Source organism: Chiloscyllium plagiosum, chromosome 6, assembly GCF_004010195.1.
Source record: "Chiloscyllium plagiosum isolate BGI_BamShark_2017 chromosome 6, ASM401019v2, whole genome shotgun sequence".
Classification (NCBI taxonomy): domain Eukaryota; kingdom Metazoa; phylum Chordata; class Chondrichthyes; order Orectolobiformes; family Hemiscylliidae; genus Chiloscyllium; species Chiloscyllium plagiosum.
The window spans coordinates 116574779-116592117 of record NC_057715.1 but is presented as its reverse complement, the minus strand read 5'-3'; the positions used below and the strand labels follow the sequence as shown (position 1 = coordinate 116592117).

The 17339-nt window shown below is 42.1% G+C and overlaps 1 protein-coding gene across 1 annotated transcript in view; it reads right to left on the bottom strand.

Annotated features, from left to right (window-relative positions):
• inppl1a (inositol polyphosphate phosphatase-like 1a) overlaps positions 1-17339 on the bottom strand; it is a 105240-nt gene that overhangs the window by 29382 nt on the left and 58519 nt on the right. The window contains exons 15-19 of the mRNA XM_043692726.1: positions 16938-17027; positions 11622-11735; positions 8012-8100; positions 6776-6863; positions 5474-5629 (exon numbers count right to left, since the gene is read on the bottom strand). Of these exons, the coding sequence (XP_043548661.1) occupies positions 5474-5629; positions 6776-6863; positions 8012-8100; positions 11622-11735; positions 16938-17027 (537 nt within the window). The remainder of the gene's footprint in view (positions 1-5473; positions 5630-6775; positions 6864-8011; positions 8101-11621; positions 11736-16937; positions 17028-17339) is intronic.

Sequence of the window (17339 nt, the reverse complement as noted above, 5' to 3'; positions counted from 1 at the left end):
TGTTCCCAATCTTCACTGATTGTGGCCTGTGGGTCAGGAAACTGAGGATCCAGTTGCAGAGAGTGGGGCTTAATTAGAGATCACTAAGTTTAGTAATCAGTCTCGAAGGGATAATAGATTAGATTACTTAGTGTGGAAACAGGCCCTTCGGCCCAATAATCCACACCAACCCTCCGAAGAGAAACCCACCCAGACCCATTCCCCTACATTTAACCCTTCACCTAACACTTCAGGCAATTTTAGCATGGCCAATTCACTTAACCTGCACATTTTTGGACTGTGGGAGGAAACCGGAGCACCCGGAGGAAACCCATGCAGACACGGGGAGAATGTGCAAACTCCACACAGACATTTACCTGAGGCGGGAATTGAACCCGGGTCTCTGGTGCTGTGAGGCAGCAGTGCTGACTACCGTGCCGCCCCAATAATAGTGTTGAAGACTGTATTGCACTGTTCTTGGTGTCAAGATGTTCTAGGGAGGAGTGAAGGGCAAGTGATATGGCATTTGACATGGATCTATAGGCAAATCGGAGTGTGTCAAGAGTAGTGGGGAGGCTGGAGTTGATTAATGCCATAACCAACCTTTCAAAGCACGTCATGACCACCAAAGTTAGGGCCACTGGGCGGTAGTCATTGAGACATGCTGCATGAGCCTTCTTAGGCACAGGGATGATGTTGGCCCTCTTGACACAGGCAGGGACAGTGGCCTGCTGCAGGGAGAGGTTGAAGAGGTCCGAGAAGACCTCTGCCAGTTGATCTGCGCACGCACTGAGTGCATGGCCTGGTACTCCGTCTGGTCTGACCTCTGATGTAGTGACAGTTGGGATAGGTTCGTTTGGACTTGTCGGAATAGGTGTTATCTCTCCGCCGAAATTCTGCTCAAAGCGAGCATGGAAGGCACTGAGACAATCTGGGAGGGACGTGTCATCGTCTGCTATCTTACACTGTCTCTTTTTAGAACCTGTGATGTCATTCAGTCCTTGCCATATTTGCCAAGTGTCTATCTGGGTCTCTAGTTTGGATCGGTGTTAGACAGTTGTCTCACAGACCTTTCAAGTGACACGTATCATATTCATACAAACTGACACAGTTTATAGACAATGTTCCAGACAATACCATCATCCTATAACCATATGTTCTGTCCCACCAGCAAGACAGAAGCGGTTGTGATACTGTGGTATATGGGAGAGAGTTGCCCTGTCAATCCTCAATATTGACTCTGGACAGAAAGTCTCACAGCTTCAGGTTAAACATGGGCAAGAAAACCTCCTGCTGATGACCAGATCCTCCCTCACCATCCCACATAAATACCCACATACCTGTCAGTATTCCTCCACATCAAACATCATTCAAAGGAAGCACTGAAAGTGAGATGGGCAGAGTGTACTTTGGTGGGGTCCTCAATGTCCATCACCAAGAGTGGTTCAACACCACCACTATTGACTGAACTGGACAAGTTCATACAACATAGCTACAAGACTGGATGCATCTGTTCATGACAGTACTGGTGAGATTGACTGCCTCAGAGACTAAGTGAAGATGAAATCTTGTCAACTCAAAACTGGGTGCTGTGGACCACCAGCTGCAGCAGAATTGTATTCAACACAATCTGTATCTGCAATTTCATGAAGCAGCATACCCCCACTCTATCATTACCATCAAACCAGAGGATTAATCCTGGTACATACAGGTGCATACCAGGAGCAGCACCAGGTATTTAAAATATCAACTTGGCGAAGCTACAAAACAGGACCACCTGTGTGCCAAACAGCATAAGCAGCAAGTGACACAGCTAAGCGATTTCACAACTAATAGATCAGATCAAAGCTCTGCAGTCCTGGCATAATATGACCGGTGGTGGATAATGAAACATCTCATTAGAGAAGGCTAAACAACCTATCCTTAAAGATGGATAAGCCATGAACATCGGCATAAAAAGAAAGACTGAAGCATTTGCAACAATCTTCAACCAGAAGTGAGAAATGATCATTCACTTTGACCTTCTTCAGTGGCCCCCAGTAACATAGTTACTGATATTCAGTAAATTCAATTCACTCATGATATCAATGAACAGCTGGAGATACAGAATACTGCAAAAGCTAAGGCTCCTGACAAAGTTCAGGCAATAGTACTGAAGACCTGTGATTGAGAACTTGCTGCCCCCCCAGCCAAGTTGTTCCGGGATAGCTACGACTCAGGCATGCACTCAACAACCTAGAGAACCCCCTGGGTATGTCCTGTTCACAAAAATCAAAACAAATCCAACCTGGTCAATTACTGCCTCATCAGTCTACTCTTGATCATCAGTAAAGTAACGGAAAGTATCATGATGAGTACTTGCAAGGAGCACTTGCATAGCCATAATCTGCACATTGATGCTCAGTTGGCTTCAGGCTGAGCCACATGGCTCCCGATGTCATGTGATCCTTGGTTCAAACATGGACAAAAGAGCTGAATTCAAAAGGTGAGGTGAGAGTTATGATTTTTGAAATCAGGGCAGCATTTGACGGAGTATGACATCAAGGTTGCAGAATTCCTCAGAGTAGATATTTTCTCATCAACCTATTTGGAGATGTTGTGACATACTTCTGTAGTGGGCTGGACATGAACCAGGGCTTCCTGGCTCAGAGATCAGGACACTAAAACTGCACATTAGAGAAGGCTAAACAGCCTATCCTTAAAGATGCAGGAGCTGTGGACATTTATGTAAAAGGTAAGGCCGAAACATTTGCAACAATCTTCAACCAGCCCCTTGTGCCTCAGGCCTAACCATTTTCAGTTGCTTCATTAATGACTTTCCTTCCAACATAAGGTCAGAACTGGGATGGTCGCCGATGACTGCACAACATTCAGCACTATTTGTGACTGCTCAGATAATGAAGCAGTTCATTCTCAAATGCAGCAAGACCTGGACAATATTTAGTCTTGGACTGATAAGTGGCAAGTAGCATTCACATCCACACAAGTACCAGGCAATGACCATCTTCAACAAGAGAGAATCGAACCACCATCACTTGATATTCAATCACATTACCGCCACTGAAACCTCCCACTACCAAAATCCTGCAAGTTAACATTGACCAGAAACTTAACTGGATTAGTCATCTAAGTACTCCGGCTACAAGAACAGGTCAGAGTCTAGGAATCTTGCAATGAGTAACTCACCTCCTGACTCCCCATAATTTGTTCACTATCTGCAATGGCACAAGTCAGGAGCATGATGGAATACTCCCCACTTGCTGGGAAGAAATTCACCATTGCTCTTTAGACAGCAACCACGACCACTATTACCTCAAAGGATTAGGGTAGCAGATACATGGGAACACCGACACAACCAGGTTCCCCAACAAAACTCTATCAGTCCTGACTTGGAAATAAATAGTCATTCCTTTAGTGTCTTTTAGTCAAAATCCTGGAACTCCTTCATGTTGGCATTGAGAGTCTACCTACAGCACATGGACTGCAGCAGCTCACCCCCATCTTCTCAAGGGTAACTAGGGATGGGCAATAAATGCTGACCCAGCCAATGACTCCCACATTCCATGAAGGAATTCTTTTAGAAAGAAATCTGATCTGTATGTAAACTCCAGTTCCACATTAATGCAGTTGAGCTTCAGCTGGTCTCTAAAGTGGTCCATCAAGACTCTCAGCAACAACAATGCAGCATATGCACCAAGCTCCCAATAACAACAACTGGGATAAAACAAAGGAATTCACATCCATACATCTGCAACACAAGCACAGGTGACTATTGTCCATTGTACCTCAGAACCTAAATTTCAGGTCCACTCTCCCTTGGAATAAAATGCTAAAAAGCTCCAGACTCTGCACTCTGCAACATACAACCTGTTCTATTGATTTTTGATATCATGCATTGAAGTGGAACATTAAAAGTCTACATACTTCTGTCAATTGTTCCATCATAAAAATTTGTTATGGTGACATTACAAGTTCACCTAGGCATTTTCCATTAACATCGTGGTCATAAGAAATCCCAATGATAAAGAAGGACAGAATGAGACTATGTTATTTTTACAAGGTCCTGCAAAACTTTTAAGTCAATCCTAAGGGGACCAGGAACCCATTGAGAAAAGCTCTTGGCCACATTTCTACATTAGAAAGTGCTGCATAAACACTGGAACTCAAGAGACAGAATGCAATGACAATGAAGCAGAAAGCTCAGCGAGGCACAGCACTTTTTAACAGAGTTCAAAGCGATGCCACATCATGAGTCTTTCAATCATTGCTGGCTGGGTTCCCAGTAGTTGGGGAAAACTGCCAGGAAGTGTCTTCTGCTTTTGCTCCAGGGTTAGGAAAGCAATACTTTCATTCCTTCCTTAAAAATAAACAAGTGCTCAATGCAACAAAAGCCAGTCAGGCTCCAACACTATAGCGTTCATCAGTGGAACAACCCATTTGAGGTTCAGTTGGTCCATGGAAGTGCTTATGCTCCACATGAATCCACTCCCACTTCTCTTCATCTCTCACAATCAGTAAGCATACCCTTATGGCTTGGAGCATTTGACTGAAACATTGTTTTTACTTCTCTCATTCTTCCAAATCTAAAGATCCAGATTTATGCAAGGTTTGTGAAGGTTTGTAGCTCAGATTGAGGTTTAGGGTGTAGGTTTGCTCGCTGAGCTGTAGGTTTGATATCCAGACGTTTCGTCACCTGGCTAGGTAACATCATCAGTGGCGACCTCCAAGTGAAGCGAAGCTGTTGTCGCCTGCTTTCATTTATATCTTTCTCCTGGATGGGGTTCCTGAGGTTTGTGGTGATGTCATTTCCTGTTCGTTTTTATGAGGGGTTGATAGATGGCATCTAGATCTATGTGTTTGTTTATGGCGTTGTGGTTGGAGTGCCAGGCCTCTAGGAATTCTCTGGCATGACTTTGCTTAGCCTGTCCCAGGATAGATGTGTTGTCCCAGTCGAAACGGTGGCTTTTTTTTTTCATCCGTGTGTAGGGCTATGAGGGAGAGAGGGTCGTGTCTTTTTGTGGCTAGCTGGTGTTCGTGTATCCTGGTGGCTAACTTTCTTCCTGTTTGTCCTATGTAGTATCCTATCTAGATTTATGCAGGAGCATAGTGCTCAAGTTGCTGGCCATCTTCCCATTAGCCTTCACTACCACCAATCCCTTCCCTACACAAAAAAATGAAGTTTCCCTAGCCTGTGGGCTTTGACTGGACAGGATGGCACCATTCAAAACCACAACATGGAACAACCAACTCTGTGAGCTGAAAAGAGGAGGACATGACATCTGCTACTTTATCCATTTCAAATGGTGCAAACAAAAAGCACAAAAGATGAAACCATTCTATGTCAATACAATGCTGACAAGTGTAACTGCAGTCTAGCTCAGTTTAAATAGCATGAAGCCCACAAAAACAATAAGGGGTCAGCAACACTATTTGAGACCTCTGAACTAAGCCAATGAAAGAAAACAAAGCTTGCTCATGTTGACACATTACACACCATAAAGACGCTCCCGAGTTCCAATCCTCTCTGCTGGCACCCGAACCTTCATGGATCCACGAATGTTGCCAGTCTCCTCTCCTCTGTGTGATAACGATGTCAGGAATTGTTGAGCAGTACTGCCAATCATTGACTTCAGCGCAATGCAGCACTCCCCTGAGAGAGACAGAACACATTGGGAGAAGGAGTTAAGAATCAAATGACAGACTTGCTAACACACAGAAGAACTCCACCCAATATAAATCATACTCTCGGCTGGGGTTCAACCCAGGAACAGATTCAGCTCACAGTGAAAAGAAAAATTGTTGGAAAAGCTCAGCAGGTCTGGCAGCATCAGTGAAGAGAAATCAGAGTTAATGTTTTAGGTCTGGTAACACTTCCTCAGAACGGCTGACAAAGGGGTAGAGGGAGAAAATACTAGTTGGCAGACGCCAGATGACAGAAAGCCTGGACACCAATGGTGGAACTAAAGATGGAAAAATACATTGAGGCCAGAGCTAAGTAACAGACTTTACTGGGCTGAAGTGAGGTTTCAAGGGTTTTAGAGTTATTCCACAGAACAAAGTCATTTGGCTCAATCAATCCATTTCAATACATCATTTCCTACTCTAGCTTTCTCCTCAAATTCCATCTGCATTATTCTCAATTCCTCTTCCCCCATAGAGTTGCCTAGCTTCTCCTTCAATGCAGTTAAATTATTCCATGTTAATGAGTACTGCATTCTCACCATTCACATTTGGTAAAGCAGCTTGTTCCACATCATCTATTGGTTTTCTTGGTCACTATTATGGTTTCTGTTTCTACTAATGCCAACAAGAGGCAAGATACATATAGAAAAGCTTTGAGATATATAAGCTACGGTGAGGCAATGAGGGTATCAAAAATAAGGAGACATTTTCAATTTCATATCCAGATGTGAGGTCTGAGGAGCCAATGTAATTTAGTGAAGACCAGTGTGACAAGCTAAGAGGGCTTTGAATGCAAACAGATATAGGGTAGAGTTTTGAGCTCAACTTTATTGCCAGCAGATAATGAAAGAGCACTAGAAAAACCAAGACCACTGAACATTAAGACATACATGAGATTTCAGTGGCAGAAGCAATTAACTTTGACATTTGGTTCCTACTGATGCCCAGGATGATGTTGGGGACCAGTTCACACATCAAGATCGACCACGTAGCATGGAATTGGATTCACATGGAGGACAGATGGGTAGGTTTACAGTTTTTCTTCACCAGATATCTGAATATGTGCAGTAGGGTTAATCAGAATATTCCTTCCCATTACGCTGGCAATACTTACCATAGGATTCATAACCATCCACCGATTTGACAGTGAGGAGGAGGTGCTGGTCCTGAAGATATTCAATATCTGACAGAATTGGCTTCAGCTTTAAAATAAAATGTATGCATCATTGCCAATTTATTTGTTAATCAACTAATAATTAGCCTTGTGAATTATAAAGCAAAGCTATCAACATGTACTTGATGGGCCGAATAGTTACTTTCTGCGCCACAAATGATGATATATTAATTTTCGACTGTTACTAAATATATATAATACACTGGTATCTGCACAGCCTTCAAGGAAGACTCGAATATGGTTTAATGGTGCAACATACTCTGAGTGAGGCAGATGTGGATTCCAGACCCACTTCAGAGGCTTAAGCCCATCATCGAGACTGAGACTCAATGAAATACTAAGGAACTGCCTTTCAATGAGACTCTGTATCAAGGTTCTAATTGCCCTCTTGAGTAGGTGGAAATATCTCAAGGCCACTAATTTGAAAAACAGCAAGAGAGTTCTCACCAACATCCTGCTGAGTATTTATTGCTCAATCACAAGGACAAAAAAAATGATGATGTGGGTCATTGTCAGATTGATGTTGCTGGACTTTGCTACATGCAAAGTGGCTGTTGTATTTCCAACATTGCAACAATAACTACACTTAAACAACATGGTCCGTAAAATACTTCAAAACACCCTCTGATTGTGAATGGTCACGTACATTAGAGTTATACAGTCATAGAGATAAACAGCACAGAAACATACCCTTTGGTCCAACTTGTCCATGCTGACCAGATATCCCAACCCAACCTAGTCTCACCTGCCAGCACCTGCCCTATTTCCCTCCAAACCCTTCCTATTCATACACTCATCCAAATGCCTCGTAAATGTTGCAATTGTACTAGCTTCCATCACTTCTTCTGGCAGCTCATTCCATACAAGTACCACTTTTTGTGTGAAAACGTTGCCCCTTAGATCTCTCTTATATCTTACCTCTCTCACCCTAAATCTATGCCCTCTAGTTCTGGACTCCCCCCACCCCAGGGAAAAGACTTTGTCTATTTATCCTATCCATGCCCCTCATGATTTTATAAACCTCTGTAAGACCACCCCTCAGCTTCTGACGCTCCAGGGAAAGGCCCTGTTCGGAATCTATGGTCCTCCTTTGCCTTTGTTTCTCCCTGGAATAAGGATAAGGCACAACAAGATAGCACATAACAGCAAAAAAGAGATACTGTCTGCTTTATTTACCGTTGGGAGTTGCCTTGAAGACCAGCCAACCTTCAGAAAGTTGATGTTGTCACAGCTTTGTGTATCATTTTCTGAACTTTTCTTGAATTCTGCAACAGAATGGTCAAACATAAGTCAGTACATTATTTCTCTCCCATTCAGATCATGGGTGTGTGTACTCAGAGCTGGCAGCAATATTAAGCATGCTGCAAATGTTGGTAGATTGTTTAACGTTGATTGGTAGGAAAGGAGGAGCAGGAAGCAGAAACACACATCAAAACAGCACTCACTCTTCTCTCCTTCCAATCCTACTGAACTCTAATACTCCAAATGTCAAGTCTCACCTCCAGGACACCACTTATTGACTGCATATCTGTGTGATAGTAAAGAACGAACCAGGAAGTGAGTTTACTAACTGCTATATTCTGACCAGAGAGCTGCAGAGTGTTGAACAGCAAGATGAGATACTGCTTCAGGATATTGTTCAGGAGCACCATTACAACAGGTTAGAAGGCCAGAGATAAGATGCGTCTGATTGAGACTACAACAAGAGTTGAAATGATGTGTTACAGTAAAGTCAAGGCCCCAGACACAACCAGAATTAGAGGTGAGTTGGTCACCTAATCTTTATTTGGAGAGTAGAGTCCAAGAGCTGGGAGTGCTGTCTCAGATGGCTGGAGCGTTTGGGCCTCAGTATGGATGAATGACTACACTTGTATCTCGTATAACTATATGAGATAATACCATAGAAAAGACAGCTGAAAGAAAGCATTGTGGAAGAATTATTACAGCCTAATTTTAATGGCTAAAGGTCTGCCCTAAAATTTAAACTCTGCAATCAAACAGCATAACAGTCACAGCATTTGAATTTGTATTTATGAATAAAGCAGCAAAGCTGTAGGAGCAGTAGTAGTCCATTCAGCCCATCGATGAACCACTGTGTTTTTATACAGGGTAGATGCAGGATTTTCTCCATGGTAGGGGATCTAACACCAGGGATTACTGTCTAACGATATAAGGAAGGCCATTTTGAACTGAGATGAGGAAAAATTCCTGAAATCAGAGCCTGTGGAATCTGCCACCACAGAAAGGGGTAGTCGCTGGTCACCTTGTTATGAGAAGAGTTGTCACCACCTGTTTTAGAATACACAAATTGCACAAAGAAAAATACACAAAAGAAAAAAATCACAGAAATTAAATGTGCACTTTTAATTCTAAAATAGCTTTTCAGTTACAGGAATGCAGCACAGGACATGGCAAGGCTCCAAACCTCAGTGTGAACAGACCCACACTCAAAACTTTGGCTTCAGGTCCACATACACGCAAACCTTTTAATGTACTCTTTGCTCCCCACACCCAGGGCTGAATCACTGTTAGCCACAGCAATGGACTTGCAGTTTTAATTTACTTCAACAGCTCCAGAGTTTCTAAGCACAACCCCAGAATGTTAGGAAACACATCAAACAAATCTTGAATACAGTTGGACTGATGCATCAGCAACTAGAAGGTAATTATAGAATACATATTGTAAGCATGGAGTAAAAGTGAGTGAGGGTGAAATTATTGAGAAATCTATTGGGAGGCAGTGGTATGGTGGCAATGTCACCAAGTTAGTAATTCAGAGGCTCAGGCTACTGTCGTGGAGATACGGACATTCTCTCTAAAATGCATGGCTGCTGGGAAACTCTGCATGTCAAATTGCATTCAAATGAATGGTTTCTGCACATTGATCAGAGGTTTGCACAGTGACAAAAAAATTACAAGGGATATTGGACATGGGTTCAAATACAATCAAAGCATCTGGTGAAATTTAAATTCAATAAATAAAATATGGCACTGAAAGCAAGTCTCAGGAACACAATGACCAAGGCAGCCAAAACACATCCATTTTTGTTTGCTTTTAACTGCTGGCTTTTATTTCCCAGCCCCCAATTACCCTGACAAAGTGCTAGCAGGACAGCATGACCTCAGTAGCAATTTGATATAATTCAGGTGTCTGCTATGGTAGTTCAAAGGGAAGCTAAGAGTTGGTAACTTTGGTGTTGGACCAGACTCTTATATGGTCTGATTCCTTTCTTTCACAGGAACATTAAAAGTTGGGGGAAATTGATCATTCATAATGTTCATGGTTGATTATCTGGAGCGAGATGCCAGAGGAAGTGATGGAGGCTGGTACAATTACAACATTTAAAAGGCATCTGGATGGGTATATCAATAAGTGTTTGGAGGGATATGGGCCAAATGCTGGCAAATGGGACTAGGTTAATTTAGGATATCTGGTTGGCATGGATGGGTTGGACCAAAGGATCTGTTTCCATTCTGTATGACTATCTAATTAAATAGCCTGTTCCTGCTTCTTGTCTAACTTTTTTAAAAATCATACAATGTTTTGACCTTGACTACTTTGAGGCAGCAAATTCCACAGGGTCACTACTCACTGGGTGAAGCAATTTCTCTTCTCAATTCTAAATTACCTACCCAGTAATCCTTAGACTGCAACCTCAGATTCTGGACTCCCCTATCATCAAGAACAGCCTTCCTGCATCTACCCTATGTAGTCTGATTGGAATTTTGTAGGTTTCTATGAGATGCCCCTCTTTTTACGAATTCCAGTGAATATAATCCTAACCGATTCCAGCTCTCCTCATACGTCTGTCCTGCTCAATCAAAAGGACAAAAAAAGCAGATGTGGGTCATTGTCAGATTGATGTTGCTGGAGTTTGCTGTGTGCAAAGTGGCTGTTATATTTCTAACATTGCAACAATGACTACACTTCAGATAAGGAGACCAAAACTACACATGATATTTCAGGTGTGGTCTTACCAAGGCCCTGCACAATTGCAGCAAAACTTTCGCAAAAGTCCATCAGAGAATCAATTGGAATTTCAAGACTGGGGAGCACATTTTTAAGGTGAGAGGAGAGAGATTTCAAAAAAAGACACAAGGAGAAACGTTTTTACACAGAGGGTGATTCGCGTGTGGAATGAACTTCCTAAGGAAGTAGTGGACGTGGGTACAATTACAATGTTTAAAAGACATTTGGATAGATACATGATTAAGGAAGGTTTGGAGGGATATGGACCTAGAGCAGGCAGGTAGGACCAGTTTAGCTTGGGATTATGTTCGGTATGGACTGGTTGGACCGAAGGGTCTGTTTCCATGCTATATGGCTGTATGACTCTATCACTAAGATCATCTCTCATTATTCTAAACCCCAATAGAGACAGAACAAACATACCCAACCGTTCCTCATAAGAGAAGCCCTTCAATTTAGCAATACTACCAGCATCTTTGTTGGGTTTTGAATATATTAGCCTAGGTCCCTGGATTACCAGTCCAGTGATGTTTCCATTACATCATCATCTCTCCCGAAAGAGGCTCATCAGGCCCAAGATCCTTCTTGGGTACCTCAAGCCTCCTGGCCATACGAAGCTGGACTTAAAGAGCGAATTAAGGCAGATAACAGTGAAGAAACATCTCACGTTTATTTGCTGAAGTTGCGAAGAATTGTGGTGTGGGTGGGGGGGGGGATCAGTTTTTGGGAAGCCTGGTAGTGTGAAGAAAGCAAAGTCAGGATGGGACAGGAGGCTGAAGAAAGGAAGAGCAGGGGCTTCTATTTACAATCACTTACCTTCCAGACAGGTAGAGTAAAACTCAATGAAGAACTTAGTCCTGCTGGCAGTTTTCACGATGGCTTCTATATTCTCAAAATCAATGTAAGCCTGGTCAGATGTTTTGGATAGACCTGTATATAAACATGAGCCAGGAATGAGTAATAAGCAGTCAGACCAATTTCTCACTTTGTTAGTAAGATCGCCTTGTCCAAGGCCAGGTCAGAACATAAAACTAGATACCGAAGCAGGAGTAGGAGGATGACATTTAGCCCTTCTAGTCAGTCCTCCATTCAACAAGATCGCGGCTGATTTGACTCAAGCCTCAACTCCTCTTTCATGCTGATTAACCATAGCTCTTAACTCTGTAATGCTTCAAAAATCTAGCTACCTCCTCTTTAAAGTCCTTTAGTGATCTAACCTTCGCAACTCTCTTGGGTAGACCGTTCCAGCATTCACTGTCCTTTGGGAGAATAGATTCCTTCCATCTTAGTTTTAAATGAATATCCCCTTGTTCTGGAACTATGCTTCCTAGTTTGAGATTTTCCTGTTTGTGGAAATATATCCTCAATATTTACCAAGTCCCGTCAGAATCTTACGTGTTTCAATAAAATCACCTCCTCATTCTTCTAAACTCTCATGAATAAAGAACTAACCCGTTTAGCCATTCTAGAAGTCAACCTGTTCACCCCACGGATCATCCAAGTGGATATCTTCTGGATAGCCTCCAATGGCGATATGTTCTGTTTTAAAAACAGGCACCAACACTGTGTACAGTACTCCAGGTACGGTCTCAGCACCCTGTACAGTTCTAACATGATTTCTATGTTTTTTTAAACTCGAAACTCAAAGAAATAAAGACTCCATGTGCTTTCATTAAACGTTGCACTGGACAAAACAATTTATCTAAAGATTCAACAAATCTCAGCAGGATATTTACCTGTCCTACTGTCCATGATCACAGCTCACCTTCCACAACAAATCCCCATTACCAACAAATCCCTTAGACTTTTTTTGGGCACTATCAATTTCAATTGAGGCACAACAGTAGGTCACTATCTATCTTCTCAAAGCCCACTGAAGGTGACTAACAAGAATATTAAGCCTTAATTTACTCAAATACAAATATCCACACAATCATACATACTTTGCATCATTCACTCACATGGGGACACCTCACCTCATCCCAAAATGCCTTTGTGAAATGTAAGGACTAGACCTCCTCCTCAGCAGTCTTTTACGATCAAGGTTGTGGCATTCTCAACTACAAAAGGCTGCAGCATCAAAGTTAATGAACATACATAAAGATAGATTTAAAGGGGAAGGGGAGAGAGTAGGACTATGGCACTGAGACAGAGGATCAGCCATTATCATGCTGAATGATGAAGCAAGCTTGATGGGCTGAATGGCCTATTCCTGCTTCAACTAGCTACATCACAAGTCCTGGTGGTGATGACAGACTCCTTCAGTGATTTTCTTAGAACAACTCTAAAGCATTTTCTGTGAAACTCATGCATTAGTCTATGCTATGCACTTCAATTATATGACAGAGAATTTCACATTCTCACCAACACTGGATGAGTGAATATTTAAAGTATCATTTTGATAAAGTAAGACATGGTGACAATCAACATACTCACATCATGATCACACTGTTATCAGTCTTGGGAGTCTTCTGTTGTGAATAAGGTCTAAGTAGAACGTTTTAATTTTGACATTCTGGTGTCAGGAATACACATGACATGTCCAGCCAAGTGGTTTATATTTGAGCAATTGCTGCCTCAATACTGGGTCTACTGACTTGTGAAAGGCTTATCTCCAGACTGAATTACTCTCAAATATGGTCCCCAGGCCATCCAGAGTCAGATCCAGTTCAAACAGCAACCATGGTTAAATAGTTTAGGATCCTGGGTTCCTATGGTAACTCGTGCAAGGCACAAGTGTGTGCCCAATTCCCAAAAGTGTTCCAGTGAAAATCAGGAAGATCAAAAGAAAACGTCCCTTACAAATCATTATAAAACTAGTAGTACTTGGTTTTAGATTATGTTAAAAAAAATCTATTCAAAAAATAGGCTCGTTGGTCTAGGGGTATGATTCTTGTTAAAGGTTTTCCACAGATGCTGTGTCACTGGCAAGGTCAGCATTTATTTATTTATATCACAACCAAGTAGCTTGCTCAGCTGTTTCAGAGGGCAGTTAAATGTGAACCACATTGCTATGAATCTGAAATCATATATAGGCCCTGACCAGATAAGGACAGCAAATTTATTTGCTTGAAGGACTTTAGTGAAGCAGTTAGGTTTTGACAGTGGTTTTACATTCTGGTTCTTTTAAATGATCAATTAAATTTCCGAGTTCTCGTAGTAGGATTATCATTCCTCTCGATTACTAGTTGAGTAATATCATGATTATGCTACCATGACCCTTCAATGTGATGGTTGTCACATTCTGACAAAGCCTGGGTCACAATGCACTGTTGATCATGCCCATACTCTCAGCAATTTTCAATGACTAGCTTCACTCTTCACTGGCTAACCATAGCAGACGAGAGCATCGTGTTCGTCAGAAGCACCTTTAATGGACCAAGCATGAATGACAAGGGATCGCATTCACATAATCACCGCTGTCATGGATGTCTGCACTCGCATCAGCTGTGTCCCCAGTAAACAAACCCAGCTGCTTCAAGTACACAATATAGAACACAAATAACAGGCCCCTCACATTCATACTGACTGACGCAGTCTCTTTATATTTATCTGCAACACACAATCACAATAACTACGATTGATTCACATGCAGCGACAGACATCAAAAGCTCACTCTCAGTCAAAGCCTTATCTTTCAAGCTACTGAACTGTCAAGACGCTTATTGTTCACTCTACGCTGCTTTTAATTCATGCAGTCCATTCAGTTCAACAGGTCTATGATCTTCATATAAAGGCTCACCACCCCTCAACTCTTGCATTCAATTACAGTTCTGTGAAACTCATGCATTAATCTATGCTATGTGTCCCAACTATGTGGCATAGAATTACACATTCTCAACACCCATTGGTTCAATAAATAATTGAAGTGTTAATTTTATAATCTTTATAATCTATAAAATAACAAGCAGCGTACCACCATCATACTGCATGACCAGATAATCTGTTTTTACTGATTCTGGTTAAGGGATAAATATTGAAAAAGACACCAGTGCCTTGAAATCTTTTGCATCTACCTTAGGGTTCACATTTTATCTGATAGACTGACCTTCCAACAATGTCAAAGCTAGTGTGCTTCCAATTAAACCTGTTGGACTATAACCTGGTGTTGTGTGATTTTTAACTTTGTACACCCCAATCCAACACCGGCATCTCTGAATTATAAATAACTTGGATAAGGGAATCGAATGCAATATTTCCAAGTTAGGTATTGACACAAAACAAGATGAAATTGAGAGTTGTGTGAAGGGTGCAAGAAGGCTTCCAGGTGATCTAGACAAGTTGAGCGAATGGACAAACAATATAGATTCAGAATCATACAGGGTAAATATGAAACTGAGGTACTTTGGTGTGAAAACCAGGAAGACAGTATTATTTAAATGTGGATGTACAAAGGGATCTGGCTGTCTTTGTACACCGTTCTATGAAGGTAAACAGACAAGCTCAATAAGCAACGAGGAAGGCAATGGTATGTTGCTGAAAATGTGTTGCTGGAAAAGCGCAGCAGGTTTCCAGCAACACATTTTCAGCTCTCATCTCCAGTATCTGCAGTCCTCACTTTCTCCTAAATGGTATGTAGGGGGGCCTACTTTGCAAAAGGGTTTGAGTTAAGAAAGAGGATATCTTACTGCAGTTATATTGGATCTTGATGGAACACACATACAAAGTATTTCCTGCAGTTTTGGTCTCCCTACCTAAGAGAGGATATACTTGCCATAGGAGGAGTACAGTGGAAGTTCACAAGGCTTATACTGGGAATGGTTGACTTATGAGGAGAGGTTGGTTCACCTGGGGCTGTATTCACTAGAGTTTAGAATGAGTGAATCTAATTGAAACATTGTAAAATTTTAAAGGAACTGGATAGACTAGATGCGGGAAGGATGTTGTTCCAAGCTGGGGAGTCTATCACCAGAAGAGACAGAGTCTCAGGATACAATGAACAAAGAACAATACAGCACAGGAATAGGCCATTCAGCTTACCAAGCCCGTGCCAATGCCTAACCCTTATTTAGACCTGTTACTTACTGCCCATGTACAGTTTCTATTCCTCTAATCACCTCCCATTCATGTGTCTATCAAGATATGTCTTAAACATGGCTAATGTGCCTGCTTCCACCACCTCTACCGGCAGTGCATTCCAAACACCACCCTCTGTGTGAAACATCTTGCCTGCACTTCTCTCCTAATCTTTCTTCCTCTCACCTTGAACCTGTGCCCTCTTGGAGTTGATTTCTTTACCCTAGGAAAAAGCCTCTGACTATCCACCCTGTCTATGTCTCTATATGTATACAGTATAGATCATTTAGGATTGAGATGAGGAAACATTTCTTAAAGAGTGGCGAACCCATAAAATTCTTGACCACAGAAGGCTTTGAAAGTCAGGTCACTTATGAAAGAGATAGATACATTTTAAATTTTAAAGGTATGAAGGAGTATCTGTAGAAAGCAGGAATATGGCATGGAAAAAAAAAGGATCAACCATGACTATACTGAATGGCAGAGTAGGCTCAAACAGTCGAACACCCTACTGTTGCTCCTAAATTTCTATGTTTCAACAGTGTGGTACTTTCCCTGTACTGCTCCCCTGACAACATTACACTTCCGCACAAGACCCCTGCCAGTTGCCTACAATACCATTGCTTTGACAGTGTTGTGCTCCTTCAGTACTGCCCCTCTAACAATGCAGTGCCTACCCCAGTGCTGATGCTCTGACAGTGCAGCATTTGCTACTAAAAGTGAGGAACAGCTTGAATTCAGTGACACTCCTGATAGCACATGCAACCCTTTGGGCAAGGCAAGTGGATGTAGGTGCACAGGTTTGGCCGAGCTGCAATATCCCTCACCAGTGACCCTAGCATCATTTGAACACCATGACCATATTCAGCAACCAGATTCACAAATCAATGCTACTCAATAAGGTTGTGAAGGAAACTTGCAAAGTTCTTTGCTGCCAAAACTCTGGAGGCCACTGAACTTCAAAAATCAGATGGGCAGATTTTTGTTCAGTGAAAGTGATTTGGTTATACAGATTAGCCTAGGTGCAGAGAGTTGTAGTTTTGCTAATTTGTAGAACAGCATCAACAGACTGAGTAGCCTCTTCCCTGCTTTGATGCTCCATGTGAACATACTCACCCTTTTTGGATACAAACTGTGATGTCACACCAACTTCGAAAGTGCCAAAGGCTGGCGAGTGGTCACTTGTCACAATATCATCTGTGCAACCTGGATGGAGAAAAATAAACAGATGAGATATCTTACTGATGAAGACAATCCATGTACATCAGCAGGAAGAATGAGATTTCTGGGCTGAACAGCCTTTTTTAAAAACACAACCCCTCTTGAGTTTGGCTTCAGTTAGCTTGAGACATTTGGTAGAGCAGTTGATTAAATGTAGACCCCTTATTGCAACTGGTCATAGAGATGTACAGCACGGAAACAGACCCTTCAGTCCAACCTGTCCATGCTGACCAGATATCCCAACCCAATCTAGTCCCACCTGCCAGCACCCGGCCCATGTCCCTCCAAACCCTTCCT